The 16,549-nt window shown below is 39.3% G+C and overlaps 1 protein-coding gene across 8 annotated transcripts in view; it reads right to left on the bottom strand.

The window, feature by feature from the left end:
• The window catches only part of AP3S1 (adaptor related protein complex 3 subunit sigma 1), a 70,495-nt gene extending 54,018 nt beyond the window's left edge, over positions 1-16,477 (bottom strand). For 6 of the 8 annotated variants that reach the window (XM_065873128.1, XM_065873132.1, XM_065873134.1 and 3 more), the window contains exon 1: positions 16,247-16,315. In XM_065873128.1, the coding sequence (XP_065729200.1) occupies positions 16,247-16,315 (69 nt within the window). Of the gene's footprint in view, positions 1-16,246 lie in introns of all 8 variants that reach the window. The other 2 variants (XM_065873129.1, XM_065873130.1) reach the window with 2 other exon arrangements.
• Positions 16,478-16,549: the final 72 nt, after the last annotated feature.

The following is a 16,549-nucleotide window of genomic DNA, read 5'->3' as shown; positions in this document are numbered from 1 at the left end:
GCTAAACTGCCTAGCCACACTGTCTCAAGTAAAGCTCATATAGATAACCTCTACTCATGGATTCAGCGTTTCCAATTAGTTTTCAGTAACCTATCTTTACACAGAAGTCAACCAAAGATTAGTGGACATCGGAAGACAGCTCAAACATAAAAGCTAAGGACAAAAGTAGGGGAGAAGAGCAACTGAGAGGAAACAAACCAAGTAGGAAGAAGAAAATTTTTAAGTATATATCATTAATACCAGAGAGATAAGAAAAGATAATCCAACTAGGAAACAGGAACAGCATAACACAAAACAGTAACATTCAGAAAAAATTTTTAAAGAGTTCACGTAAATTAAAAATATACAGAGAAATTTTAAAATTTGGGGTAAAGGATGGAAAATAAAGTGAGAAAATCATTCAAAAAATAGGACCAAAGGGTGGAAAGACAGAAAATAGAAGAGAAAGGATAACAAAAGTAGAACAACAGTCCAGAGGAATGCTGAATAAAAGGAGATTCAAAAAGAGAAGAGAGCAAACTGAGAAATTTTTCAAGGAAAGAAAACAAGAACTTCCAGAATTAAAGAGCCCATCAAGGATCCAGCACAACTAATGAAAACAGACTCATAGCAAGGGTCTATGAAACTTTAGAAATTGCTGACAAACAGGACTCTACATATTTTCTGGACAGTAAAAACAGATCATACAAAAAAAAAACAGATCATACACAAAGAACAGGTAATCAGAATTGCATCAGGTTTTTCGATAACAATCCTGGAAACTAAAAGGTAATAGAGCAATGCCACCAAAATTCTGAGGAAAAGTTATTTCCAACCAAGAATTCTACAGGCAGTCAATGTAAAGTTATACTCTTTTCAGACATGCAAGATCTCAAAAATAATCTACCTCCCATGACCTTTCTCAAGAAGTTACTGGAGGATAACTCCTGTAAGCTCCACCATGGTAAGGTAATAAACCAAAAAAATCAAGCAACAAGGGATCCAACACAGGAATAGGCAAAAGGAATACCTAAGATAACAAAGATCCTAATATGACTGCCATAAAACAGGTCCAGATTGGACTTGGTCAAAGGATTCCAGGAGGGATTTCTTCAGGAACATGAAACTGATAGAAGATGTATATGACTGAGACAACTGGCAAAGACATGAATTAGTGATAAGTAAATAAAAAACTTGATCAAAGGAAAAGGCGACTGTATCTGCAAGGAAAATGAAATGTCAGGAAAGGAAAAACTAAGCACAGTTTACAACATGGTTCAGCTGAGGATGTTTACACAAGAAATTAATATAAACACCAAATACTGATCTAATCAAAATTATGAAGTAACTATGAAAGGACTGGTAGGATACAGAAGCTGGGTGGGAGGGGTGGAAAAGGAGCTAAATAATCATTTTCAATAGCAGAAGTCAACAGATCACGCCCACAAGTGAAAAATCAGGCAACAAAACAAGCATGTTATTTAGAGACATGTAATAATCACTGAATTATCAAATAAAAGTACATACCTGTGGGAAGGGGGAAATGAGACCATGTTGTTTTTTCATTATAAACCTTATAGAACTATTATATTCTTTAACCTATGCTAATGTATAACTTTGATAAGCAAGCTAAAAATAAAAAAGGGAGGGAGGAGAGTATGGATTCTGCAACCAGACTATCGGGGTTTATTCCTGAATATGGTCTGTATTAACTGGGTGACTTTGAGCAAGTTACTTAACCTCTCTGTGCCTGAGTTTTCCTCATTTGTAGCAAGAATAACAGTATCTACCTCACAGAGTTGTTGTGAAGATTGAGTTAATATATATAAAGCTCTTAAAAACAACAGCTGGGGCTTCCCTGGTGGCGCAGTGGTTGAGAGTACGCCTGCCGATGCACGGGACGCAGCTTCATGCCCCGGTCCGGGAGGATCCCACATGCCGCGGGGCGACTGGGCCCGTGGGCCATGGCTGCTGAGCCTGCGCATCCGGAGCCTATGCTCCACAACGGGAAAGGCCACAACAGTGAGAGGCCCGCGTATCGCAAAAAAAAAACAAAAACAAAAAACAAAAAAACAACAGCTGGGGCTTCCCTGGTGGCACAGTGGTTGAGAATCCGCCTGCCGATGCAGGGGACACGGGTTCGTGCCCCGGTTTGGGAAGATACCACATGCCGCGGAGCGGCTGGGCCCGTGAGCCATGGCCGCTGAGCCTGCGCGTCCAGAGCCTGTGCTCTGCAACGGGAGAGGCCACGACAGTGAGAGGCCTGCGTACTGAAAAAAAAAAAAAAAAAAAACAGCTGGCACATAATAAGTATGGATTAACACCTACTTACTTTAGAAAATCTGCCTCCAGGCCTTGTTAGAATTCTAATGATAGTGTAAAGGTCTTAGAGTTTTATTTTAAGGAAAGTTATCTTTTTGCATTATATTATTGTTTATAAACAAATAACAGGTTAAATATGCTGAACCTTAATTATGTTTCACTATTTTAACAGTGAAAAGAATTTCTCATATGAACTTCAAGACTGCTACTTGGAATCATCTTTCTTAAAATACCAAGCAATACTCAACTAAGAAAATCAATACTGGTAAGAAGTCTTGAAATTTTAATCAAATAACTAGTCTAAACTAAGATTAAACAAATTAAGTCTCTGCTTACATAAGACAACTTCCCTTTCTTTAAAAATCAATTTAATTTAACAGCTTTCATAAAGAAGCCTGGAGCTTGCCTCAGGCTGATCAGATTTCCTAACACTATGTTTCATAACAAACATATATTTCAGTCAGTCACAACTCCCAGATTACATCAGTCTAAAGACAACTAGAGTTACATAAAGGTAACAACTTTTATTATTTTAAATACTTCTTAATGCATACTGAAAATTAAATTTTAAAAATTCAGTATCCCACTAAACCTTATCTTTTCCTATGTTTCTTCCTTGTTCCTACACATATATCATAAAAGGCAACTTTAAAACCCAAACTTTCCTCTAATCAAACAGTAAATATGTCATTATTCTCTTCCCTCCCTCCCAAACACGAAGAAATTTTTTCTAAAATGCATTCATTCGGGCTTCCCTGGTGGCGTAGTGGTTAAGAATCCACCTGCCAATGCAGGGGACATAAGTTTGAGCCCTGGTCCGGGAAGATCCCACATGCCGCGGAGCAACTAAGTCCGTGAGCCACAACTACTAAAGCCTGCGTGCCTAGAGCCCGTATGCCACAACTACTGAAGCCTGCGCACCTAGAGCCTGTGCTCCACAACAAAAGAAGCCACCACAATGAGAAGCCTGCGCACCGCAATGAAGAGTAGCCCCCATTTGCCGCAACTAGAGAAAGCCCGCAAGCAGCAACGAAGACCCAATACAGCCAATAAAAGAAAAAAAAAATGCATTCATTCACTCCACTGAATGTTGGAATATCAAGAATTACCAAGATGAAAGAGAAAGTTTCTTTTCCCAAAGAGCTTAAAGCAAGAAATAAAATGAATATAACTACTTAATATTTTTATTTCGTGTTCTTTATCTTGCCTTTTTTATATTTCAAAAAAGAAATAGATGTCTTTATAATAAAAGGGGGCAATCCCTGACATAAGAACAGCACAAATAATATACTATAAGAAGGGGAACAAATGATTTTCAGCAGTAAGATTATTTTCAAAGAAAAGTGACAGATATCTAGGAACGGCCTTAAAGAACAGATAGAATTCAGAAATGCAGAGAAGAGGGAATGTGAAGTTACATGATATTGGAGGCAGAAGGAAAAGTTTGGGCCAAAGCATGGAATCAAGAAAGCAAGCAGCATATATGAGGAATAATAATTAGTTAATTTTGCAAAAGGAAGAGGACTGTTTTTCCTAAAAGGAAGAGAAGTTTGAAAACTAAGCCTCAGAGCACTCCAACATTTAGGAATCATGAAGAAGAGAAGGCCCCAGCAAAGAAAATTCAGTGGTTTTTTTGCCAGACCTCTCCCAAGTAGGAAGTCTGGCTGAAGATTTGATATATGTGAGTAGGCTTCACTTTAGCCTGAGTGTATAAAAAACAGTCATCATGGGGCTACCCTTAAATCCCAAACAACAAGCAGGGAAGAGGGTACCTGCAACAGAAATTATATTAACACTTGCCCAGATATTTCATTAAATTTCTTTGAACTCTCTGGCATTTTCCCCCACAATGTATAAAACTGTGTTAAAAATACTTAGCACAAGAAAGAAAGCACTCAATAAATGACAGCTATTATTAACACTCTAAAATTAACATCTACCACACTAAAATGTTTCCCACTTTCAGTGGCAAAACCTTATTATTTAATTTAAATAACAAACAGCTGAGAAGGTGATAGACTGAGAGTTTGAAATATTTAAAGAGAAAGCCTGAACAGTGGTGGAAGCTGAAAGGTCTGAAAACTCAAAAACAAAGTAAAATTTGGGGAGGAAAGTTGGAGTAAGGTATCTAGACAATTCAATGGGAAAAGGATAGTCTTTTCCACAAATGGTACTAGGAAAACTGAATAGCCACATGCATAAAAATAATATTAATCCCTAGCTCACACCCTGCACAAAACTTACTCAAAAAGGATCACAGACCTAAGTGTAAGAAAACTACAAAACTCTTGGAAGGAATTATAGGTACTAACCTATATGACCTTGGATTCGACAAATCTTTCTTAGATGTGCAAAAAAACACAGGCAAAGGAAAAAATACATAAATTGGACGACATCAAAATTAAAAACCTTTGCACTGCAAATGATATCAGCAGGAAAGTGAAAACAACAAAACAGGAAGAAATATTTACAAATCATACATCTGTAAGGTACTTGCATCCAGAGTATATGAAGAACTCTTACAAACTCGATAACAAAAAGACATATAACCCAACTTAAAAATGAGCTAAGGATTTGAAAAGACTTCTCTCCAAAGATATGCAAACAGTCAATAAGCACACGAAAAGATGCTCACTGTCAGTGTCATTAGGAAAATACAAACCGAAATCACAATGAGATACCATTTGACATTCACCTGCATGGCTAGAATCAAAAAGACATATAATAAAATAACAAGAGTTAATTAGGGACTTCCCTGGTGGTGCAGTGGTGAAGACTCCGTGCTCCCAATGCAGGGGGCCTGGGTTCAATCCTTGGTCAGGGAACTAGATCCCACACGCATGCTGCAACTAAGAGTTCACATGCTGCAACTAAGGAGCCCGTGAGCTTCAACTAAGGAGCTGGCAAGCCACAACTAAGGAGCCGGTAAACTGCAGCTAAGGAGTCCACCTGCTGCAATAAAGACCTGGCACAACAAAATAAATAAACAAATATTTTTTTAAAAAAAGAGTTAATGAGGATATGGAGAAATTAGAACCTTCATACATTGCTGATGGGAATGTAAAATGGAACAGACAGTCTGGAGAACAGTCTGGTAGTTCTTTAAACAATTAATAAACAAAGTTACTGTATGACCTAGCAATTCCATTCCTAGATACACACCCAAAAGATGTGAAAATATATGTTCACAGAAAAATTTGTACATGAAAAATTTGTACATGAATTTGTACACAGCAGCACTATTCATAGTAGCCAAAAAGTAGAAACAATTCAAACATCCATCAACTGATAAAGGGATAAACAAATGTGGTATATCTATACAATGGAATATTACTTGGCCATAAAGAAGAATGCAGTACTGATATGTGCTGTGACATGAGGGAATCTTGAAAGCTTCATGCTGAGTGAAAAGAAGCCAACCACAAAAGACTACATATTTCATGATTTCATTTATATGAAATGTCTAGAATAGGCAAATCTAAAGACACAGAAAATAGATCAGTGGTTGCCAGGGGCTGGGGGGAGTACAGATTGGGGAGTGACTATTAATGGGTATGAGGTTTCATTTGGTTTGATGAAAATGTTCTAAACTTAGATTATGGTGATAGTTGCACAACCATGATTACCAAAAACAAAATCATTGAATTGTACACTTTCAATGGGTGAATTTTATAGTATGTGAATTATAAATTATATCTTAAAGTTTTTTTTAAATGTTAGGTAATTCTTTAAAATTAAAAAAAAAAAGATGGGCAAGTTTTTTAGCTTTCTCCTTAAAACATCTCTCAATGAAACTCTTCTCTGGAAGAATCCTGAAGGACTTTGTATTTTGTAATAAGAAGGAAGTTCATTCCAAAACAAGGTCTACAATTCATTTTGAGGAAATAGAGTATCTGAGAACAAGCTCTGGAATGTTCTACAGTCCCTAAGTTATATAATTTTCCAACTAAGGATAGGAATTAGAAAGAAGTAGTAATAATAAAAGTAATAATAATAAAAGTAGTAATCAAAGTTATTATTTATTTAGGTAAAGTATTGAGTCTTTATTATGCATCAGGTTTTATAAGTATTTTCTTATTCAATCTTCATTTAAAAAACACTTTTCAAAATAAAAGTCCACAGTAGAAGTCTAGTTAAATAAATTATGATACACTATACAACAAACTATTATGTGGTCATTAAAAAATTATTTTCTGGATATAACACCAAAAGCACAGGAGAAAAAAAAAAAAAGGTAAGTTGGACCTCACCAAAATTAAAACCTTTTGTGCATCAAAGGACACTATCCTTTGAAAAAGGATACCATTCCTTGGGTGAAAAAGCAAACCACTGATTGGGAGAAAATATTTGCAAATCATATATCTGATAAGGGATTGATATCCAGAATGTATAAAGAACAGCTCAACAACAAAAAAATCAAACAGCCAGATTATAAAGTGGGCAAAGTACTTAAACAGACATTTCTCCAAAGAAGCTATACAAATGATCAGTAAACACATGAGAAGATGCTCAATGTTACTAGTCAGTAGAGAAATGTATCCTATGACCCGTGTTCATAGCAGCATTATTCACAATAGCCAGAAAGTGGAAGCAACCCAAGGATCCCCTAACAGATAAATGGATAAACAATGTGTGGCACATACATATATGCAATGGAATATTATTCAGCCTTAAAAAGGAATGAAATTTTGACACATTCGACAACATAGTTAAACTTTTGACACATTCGACAACATAGTTAAACTTTTGAAGACATCATACTAAGTGAAATAAGCCAGTCATAAAAGGACAAACATTGTATAATTCCTCTTTCATGAGATTCCTGGAGTAGTCAAATTCATTGAGACAGAAAGGAGAATGGTGGTTACCAGTGTCTGGGAGAAGGGGAGAATGGGGAGTTAAGTGTTTAACAGTGTACAAAGTTTCAAGTGGGGAAGATGAAAAAGTTCTGAAGATGGAGGGTTAGTGATGGTTACACAACACTGAGAATTTACTTAATGCCACAGAGCTATATATACTACCTAAAATGGTAAATTTCACATTACATATATTTTAGCACCATAAAAAATTATTTTGTAACAATCACACTAAGATATATTGATGACAGGAAATGGAAGAATATATGTGTGGTGGGATACACTAGCAATCTTACCCACTTAATTAGACAGCACATAGTAATCAAAACAATTCAGTGGGTCTGACACACAGATAAAGAGCCCTCTCCTTCTGGGTAACAAAGGGAACAATGACTGACAGCTACTGATTTTTGAATTACAAGGCTCAAAGCAAGGCAGGAAAGATGTAGATGCTTCGCACAATATTAGAGGTGGTTTAGTGGCTTCACATAAACTTTGCTCATCTATAATCAAGGCTGTGAGGTGTCTGGGAAAAATAAATACTTTTTTTCTTGAGTTGTATTACTTCACAGGTTACTTAGGAAACGAAACCAGCTTGACCACTGGTCTCATTAGTATAGAGGTTGCACAGAATTGAGCACTCACTTTTACCTTCATTCACTGTGTTAGCTCTCCTACCTCTCCAAACCAGGTAGAGAAGAAAATAATTGAGCAGAGTCTCATTACTGAGCATCACTGACTCTCCTGCAGAGGCCAGAGGCATTGTTCAATTGTGCAAAATACAAGTAGGATTCAAGGAGAAATACCACTTCTTGTGGAGAGCATGTTAGGGATGATGTCATCAGACTGAAAGATTCGAAGAGACTGTGTGATTTGGCATATGGGCATGATCTGTCCCTGTCTTTCTCTCTGACTTCATCTCTTGCCACTCCTCCCTGTGATCACTCAACTTGCCTTCTTGCTATTCCTCAACACAAATTTCAGACCCATGTGAGGGATCCTGAACCTCTTTCTGCCTGAAACATTCTTTCCTCAGCTGTTCTCAAACACTCCCTCACCTCATTCAGTTCTCTTCTCAAATGTCACGTTTTTAAAGAGGCTTTCCTTGATGATTTTATTTAAGATAGCCTCTCCTCCATCATTCTCTATCCCCCTACACTTTTTCATTTTTTTTATAGGCTAATCACAGTTGTTACATAATTTGTTTATTGCCTATTTCCTATCACTAGAATGTAAACTCACAGGGCAGGAAGGACATGAGTCTTACTCATTACAATATTAGCAGTGCTTAGAACAGGGGCATACAAACAACAAATAGATATCTGTTGAAGGAATATGGGCAGAGGAAGAGAGCATAGAGAGTGCAATGGACAGGTCAGATAGTATCCAAAAAGGCCACTCCTACTTTCAAAGGACTAGGTCCATATGTGCCTCCCCTTGGAGACTTAAGAACTTAACACCTGATGGCTAGTATACCGGCCTTTACTCCTCCTACACTGCAGTATTCTTGAGCGTTGCCTGATCCTTCAGTAAATAAAGTTGTTTATCTATATTGCAGTTCAAAGGATTTGGTAAGAGGAAGGCTCATAAGGCTGAATGTGTAATTTATCCTAATTTGAGAGTTTTACACAACAAGAAACTAGAAGGGGACTGGCTCCTCTAGGTGGTCTACAACTCAGAATCACCTTGGCTTAGCAGCAGCAGTGAAGAAATCCATAACCCAAAAAGCACAAAGACAACTCCAAGTGTTAAAGAATGAATTCTTTGACTTTATAACAAAAATTAGCAAATATTGCCCTTTTGGATCAAAAAAGGGAAGGGCCCTGATACACTCAGGTTACTTACAGAAGTTAAACTATGTGGGGAAAAAAAAAAGATATACACAGAGAAAAAAATACATGCAAATTATTAAAGTGCAATTAACATACACTATTGTATTTTTAAACATTTAACAATAGAACAGCCAGACATTAACCAGATATTTGGTTATCTTAAAGCCACAAGTGTTCCATAAATCCAACAACAGCTTCAATGCATTCTTTGTGTTAGTAATGTCTAAAAGGTATATACTCTTCATCGGAATATTCTGACAGAAAATATTTAAGAAAAAATAAACAAGAAATACACTATCAATAGTTATCAATGGGTGGTGAAATCAAGGATGTCCCTAGTGATCTTTTGTTTTTTTGGCCACGCCATGTGGCATGCGGGATCTTAGTTCTCCAACCAGGGATCGAACCTGTGCCCCCTGCATTGGCAGCGCGGAGTCTTAACCACTGCACTGCCATAGAAGTCCCCCAGTTAACTTAATACTTAAATATTTTCCATGTAATCACAATAAAGAAACTTATTTAAAAATTAAAACAATAAATAATTGAACAATCAACTTTACCAAAGAAACATAATACAGCCACATTATACAAGACCTTTCTCAGTCCTGAAAGGCAGAGGAATGAACTATAACACTGTCCTATTTATAACCTTTTCCCCCAAACCAATAAAAAAATCACTGTAATCGTGAACATTTTATTTCTTCCTTTCAACACAATTTTCAACAGGTTTATTAAACTTAATTTTTTAAAGCAAGTTTTCAAGCATACTACCCAGAAAAATTGTGATTATATTTGAATTTTTCAATGATCCATTGGTGTAAGGAATACCTTGAACTAAGTAAGATCTTTTGTGGCACATGTTCAGAACCACGTATTATCAAGAACCATTCCTGATAGTAACATCCTCAGAAGCAATCTAAAATTACAGAGGAAAAAACTACCTATTCAAAAGAAATAACGTGAGCTAATGAAGAGAGAATAGTGGACACTTCTTTGCCTACCCACATCCACTCTTCTCTTCCACCTTTCCAACAGAATACCAATTTTCTTCATGTTTCCACCCTCCTCAGCTGCAAGGGTGGATGGATCCCCATCCGTATAAGCTGTTACTGGTCTTGGGTAGAACTAATCAGGCTGAAGGGAAACACACAGCCCAGGATTACAGGAACAGATCACTCTCTCCTTGTGCATTTTATTGATTACAACTGATTTCAAGGAGGAAATCAGTCTTTGGACATCAATTTTGTGAAGAGGAGGGCAGAGAAAGAGAAAGAAACTGGATCTATGATGAAGTCATTGATTTGCTGAATCAAATAATTTTGTAGTTTGTCTACTAGTCTGCACTTCCTATTCTGTATCCTAACAAAGTTCTTTTTAAGCAAATTTGAGTCAGGTTACATAAAACCCAACTTACTAGCCAAAAGCATCCTAACGCATATGGAAGGAAATCAAATCATTTTGAATTATCTTGTTAACAAAAGTCAAATTTAATATGTGTTAATACCTTAATTAATACTTAGAACTGTTGACAACTACGTCTCCATCATAAAAATAAGTTTAAGTATCCCATGTCACGTTGCCTTAATAGCTGCCAAAAAAAGACATCAGTAAACACCAATGCATCTTTCTTAAAGATTTTTTAAAAAGAAAAAAAGTTATACATACTTACACTTTATATTTTTTATGTAAATACATTCAAAAAAAAAAAGGAAAGAACAATCTGAGAGTTCCTTCTAGGGCTTGCATTTGGTTGACAAACAACTTAATAATCAGACATAGTTTATAAGAATATTGAGACAACTCGTGTATGTAAGAGTTTGAAAACTTTCTTGTTGCACTTTGTGTGTATGCTTATACATACACAATTTTTTATATGTGTAGACACAACTAAGATAATTAATATTAAAAAACACTTTTATTTTATTACAGATATTCACCAAAGGATATGCCATGGTGCATTAATAACATGAGAATCATAACCCAAGAGCTTTTTTTTTTGCTTGCTTGATGGCTATGTAAAAATATATCTGGTGGGGCTTCCCTGGTGGCGCAGTGGTTGAGAGTTCGCCTGCCAATGCAGGGGATGCAGGTTTGTGCCCAGGTCCCGGAGGATCCCACATGCCGCGGAGCGGCTGGGCCTGGGAGCCAAGGCCGCTGAGCCTGCGCGTCCGGAGCCTGTGCTCCGTAACGGGAGGGGCCACAGCAGTGAGAGGCCCGCGTACCGCAAAAAAAAAAAAAAATATATATATATATATATATATATATATATATCTGGCTTACGAAATATAAATCTCATTAGTCATTTATAGTAATACACAAATATTGCCAAGCAAACATAAAAACACTAAAGTTTACTGTTGCCAAGTGCTATGGCTAAATATCAATTAAAGAAACAAACCAAGAAAAACATTTGAACTTCTGCAGTCATAGCTCAAGGATACAGAAGGTAAAAACAAAAGTGGATGCATTCTAATGTAAATTGATACAGCCACTATGGAGCACAGTATGGAGGTTCCTTAAAAAACTAAAAATAGAACTACCATACGACCCAGCAATCCCACTACTGGGCATATACCCTGAGAAAACCATAATTCAAAAAGAGTCATGGAGCTTCCCTGGTGGCACAGTGGTTGAAAGTCCGCCTGCCGATGCAGGGGACACGGGTTCGTGCCCCAGTCCGGGAAGATCTCACATGCCGCGGAGTGGCTAGGCCCGTGCGCCATGGCCGCTGAGCCTGCGCGTCCGAAGCCTGTGCTCCGCAGCGGGAGAGGCCACGGCAGTGAGAGGCCCGCGTACCGCACAAAAAAAAAAAAAAAAAGAGTCATGTACCACAATGTTTATTGCCTCTCTATTTACAATAGCCAGGACGTAGAAGCAACCTAAGTGTCCATCAACCGATGAATGGATAAAGAAGATGTGGCACATATATACAATGGAATATTACTCAGCCATAAAAAGAAACGAAATTGAGTTATTTGTAGCGAGGTGGATGGACCTAGAGTCTGCCATACAGAGCGAAGTAAGTCAGAAAGAGAAAAACAAATACCGTATGCTAATACATATATATGGAATCTAAGGAAAAAAAAAAAAAGGTCATGAAGAACCTAGGGGCAAGATGGGAATAAAGACACAGACCTACTAGAGAATGGACTTGAAGATATGGGGAGGGGGAAGGGTAAGCTAGGACAAAGTGAGAGAGTGGCATGGACATATATACACTACCAAATATAAAATAGATAGCTAGTGGGAAGCAGCCGCATAGCACACAGAAATCAGCTTGGTGCTTTGTGACCACCTAGAGGGGTGGGATAGGGAGGGTGGGAGGGAGGGAGATGCAAGAGGGAAGAGATATGGGGATATATGTGTATGTATAACTGATTCACTTTGTTGTAAAGCAGAAACTAACATACCATTGTAAAGCAATTATACTCCAATAAAGATGTTAAAAAAAAAAGAAAAGTGGATGCATTCTGAGTCCACCCTTGAAATCTTAACGTCTGACTCTAGCTGAATGAATCAAAAACTTCAGTTTAGAAAAACTGGTGTGACTTCGTATGTCCCTCACATAACAGCAGGTTGGAGGCACAATCAAACCTAAAAATCTATTACAGCGGGAACTGGAAATATGTACTATTAAAGGGTAAAGATGAACATATAAATTGTCGTATCATGAGGGAGGATAAATAAGAAATGGAAATACAATGCAGTAAGGGAAACTGGTTCGCAAATGGTTAAACAGTTTTCAAACTCCTCAGTGTCAAATCAATATTGTTGGACTCAAATCTCAGCATCCTATCAGAGTACAGAACTGGTACCCCAGCCACACACCTAGATATCCCTTAATAAATTAAACTAAAAACTGTCAATATTATTGGATATCTACTTCTTAAAGACTTCTTTCAACTAAAAACAAACAGTTGCAGTTACAGCTATTTCATCATTACTTCTGTCCTAAAGGCATGGATTCTTAAAACTTCTAGTTAATAAAGGACTGAATTTTAAGAGTTGGAAGGGGGACTTCCTGGTGGCACAGTTGTTAAGAATCCACCTGCCAATGCAGGGGACACGGGTTCGAGCCCTGATCTGGGAAGATCCCACATGCCGTGGAGCAACTGAGCCCATGGACCACAACTACCGAGCCTGCGCTCTAGAGCCCGCGAGCCACAATTACTGAGCCCACACGCTGCAACTACTGAAGCCTGCGCGCCTAGAGCCCACACTCCTCAACAAGAGAAGCCACCGCAGTGAGAAGCCCGCACACAGCAACAAAGAGTAGCCCAAGCTCACCGCAACTAGAGAAAACCAGCGTGCAGCAATGAAGACAAACGCAGCCAAAAAAAAAGAGTTGGAAGGAACCTTAGGAAATCATTTCTAATCCACACTCCATCTCAAGCTAGGAAACTCTGATGAATGCATTTAGCAAAGATGTATGGAGTTCTTTATATTCAAAGCTGAATGTTGATTGCTGGGGGTAACACAAGTATATCTAAAACCTGATACCTTCCTTTAAGGAATCTATATGATGCTCCAAGGAATTTTGGGATGCGAAATAGAATATTATACCATAATAAAGATAAAAATAAAATCCTAAGAACCAAGAGAAGTCTTTAAGCAAGATAAAAGGATTCAGTGGATGCTTAAGTGATGTTTGAGTTAAGCATGGAATCTAGACATTTGGCAGTGGAAGGGAAGGACATTCCAGGCAGTGAGAATAGAATAAACTCTGATGCCCTGTACATGCAGACTTCATTTCCAACTCCTCTTTCCTTACATAGTCTGCTTTTGCCAGTCATCTTGGCACCTATTCTTCCAATAAGACAGGTTCTTCAAACAGGCATTCCCTCCTCAGGGCCTTTGCATCTGCTGCTCCCTCTGCCTGGAAAGAACTTCCCCCAGATACCTGCAAGGCTGCCTTTCTCACCTCCTTCAAGTCTTTGCTCAAATATCATCTTCTCAGTGAAAACTTACCTGACTATCCTATTTTAAAGTGTCATCCTTGCATTCCCTATCACGCTTCCCTGCTCTATTTTTCCCACAGCACTTATTATTATCTGGCATGGTATATATTCTACTTATTAGCTTTGTCTATGCCCCTGCTGAAAGAGCAGAAGTTATCTCTTTGTTCACCTCCAAATTTTAAAACACTGCCTGCACATGGTAGGCATGACATGAACATTTGCTGACAAACAAATGGAATAAAGAGTGAATAAACGAACTGACTGAATGAAAAAGATTTCTGCCCTCAAACAGGTTATGATCTATCAGAGAAAGCAAATATATAAATAAATAAATTATCTTAAATTATTCCTGAATGACAAAAGTAAATACACAGTTAGCAAAACTCAATTTATAAAAGACCAGTAACAGTTCCTAGCATCCCCACTTCCACATGTCCAGCAACCACTAGATTCTTCTTTTTTACATCTCTCAGCTCCCTGCCCCCACCCCCGTAACACTGTCATGTAGCAATGACCATAAATGACACCAGAGCTGCCACTGCTGCAACAACTGTCTCTTCCCACATTAACCTTCACTGCTACCTACTGAGTAAAGTAAAAGATATTTCTGTTGCCATCGTTGGACAAGAGAAAGATGTATTCCTGGATTTCCAAATTCAATACATTTTTCTGTACGTGGTTAAATTCTACACTACAGAAGTGGTTACACTGATATTAAAGAATAGCCATGAAACCTTCTACTTTGATTAGTGCTTAGTTATTAAGTGGAGATATGGAAAAACACATTTTAAAATTGTTTCACCATTGGAACACACTGTTTCTACACTGCAAATGGATGGCACAGGCAAAATGGCTAAAAGAAAGATTCCTTCAATAAAGGCTAGCACAGTACTATATTTTAGGCAAATGGGTAGCAATATAAAGTCAAGGGGATTTTTTCCACTCCGAAGAATCAACTAGAATTTTATCCTGGATGAAAGAATGATGTAGAATTCTTAGAGCATTAGTATTTAAATTATGCTACACTAAAACCAAACAGGAGTAGTAGAAAATATTCTTTATCGCCAGCAAAAGCAAAACTACTTAAGGAAATGAGGAATGAGCTCAAGATTTCTCACTTCAGCTAACACCTCCACAGACTGCATTATCATTTTAGGCAAAGTGACATTTCACATTTAATTTTTAACAGCAGGAATGATTTCCACACTTTCAGTATTTAGCTGAAAGCTCATTTTTTGGCTCTAAGCAAAATGCCCAATACTACGCAATAGGTATTATCTCTTTACATTACATTAATCCCACCACTGAGAGCCTAATATTGTGTTCTACATAGTGGTGAATTTTGCCCTCAGATAAGCACATCTGTCTGTAACCCTCCCTCAAACACTGATAAATTACTTATCTTCACTACCTTAAAATCTTCTGCATTTTTCAACAATATTTACACTTCTAAAAGAGTTTAACAGATATTACTATTCTTCGTAAGGAGAAAGAAAAACTATAAATTAGGACAAACTCCCTTACGTAGAAAAATGCCAAACCAGCCGCTGAAATGGTAACTTTCAGGTATAGCATCACAGTTCTAACTGGTCAAACTACAATCCTCGCCAGTTATTGCAGGAGTAGATAAATTGCAGCCACTGGGGGAAAAGCCACATAAAAACGTTAGGTCCTCACTTATCTTTTTCGTTAAAAAGGAGACACCTGAAAGTCACAGGGGCAGTAGATCCCGTAAGGCAACCTACTGGAGAGACTGTACTGAGCGTGCATGTCTCCAAACGCAGGAAACCAAAGTTCCTGCGTGACGACAGGATGGCAGCGAAAAACAGTAGCCCATCCGTCCACAGGAGAAGAGAAAGAAGTCCACCAGGAAAGGCTGGGAGTCACGGAGGTGGAGCTGCGAGACCTACCGGCTCCGCGCCGTCTCCCTCGGCTGCTAACAGAAGCCGCGGGCTGCAGATCGGCGAGAGCGCCGGGTGGGCTCGCGGGCGCAGGGGGGCTGCGGCTGACCGACTGGCTTCGGCCCCGCACAGGGAAGTCTCCAGGGCCTCGCCCGCGCAGCCGGGAAGCCACCCAGCTCACAGACAGGCGGAGGAGCCACCTGGGCAGAGCCACGTCGGAGGAAGGGAGCGCGGCGGGAGGTGGGCACCCGGCACACCCACCGGGAGTCTGACAGCCCGGAGCGCGAGACGGCCGGGGCGCGAGAAGGGCCGCGGCGCGCTTGAGGGGGTCGTCCTGAGGGCGCCGCCGGCCGCCAGCGACTCCCCCTAGCCCGAATCGGCTGCAGCGGGGTACTCACGTAGGGCTGGTAGAACTTGGAGAGCCGCGGCTTCCCGTGGTTGTTAAAGATGAGGATCGCCTTGATCATGGCTGAGCCGGGCCGACCGGGTGGGAGCTGGGGGCCAGGGCGGGGGCGGGCGCGCGAGCCTCGCCTCGGGATCTCGCTGGCGATCCTTCCCCACCCGCCCCCTCCCGCACACGCGCGCGCGCGCGCGCCCCGGAGCTGCGGGGCAGGGCTTGGATAGGGCGGGGCCTGGGCGGGGTCGGCGCGGAGGGAAGCGGAAACAGCTTCAGGCCGGAGCTCGAAGCATAGGGGCGCTTG

The sequence above is a fragment of the Phocoena phocoena genome, chromosome 3 (genome assembly GCF_963924675.1).
Source record: "Phocoena phocoena chromosome 3, mPhoPho1.1, whole genome shotgun sequence".
In the NCBI taxonomy this organism is placed as follows: Eukaryota; Metazoa; Chordata; class Mammalia; order Artiodactyla; family Phocoenidae; genus Phocoena; species Phocoena phocoena.
This window is presented reverse-complemented; position numbering and strand designations above follow the sequence as displayed.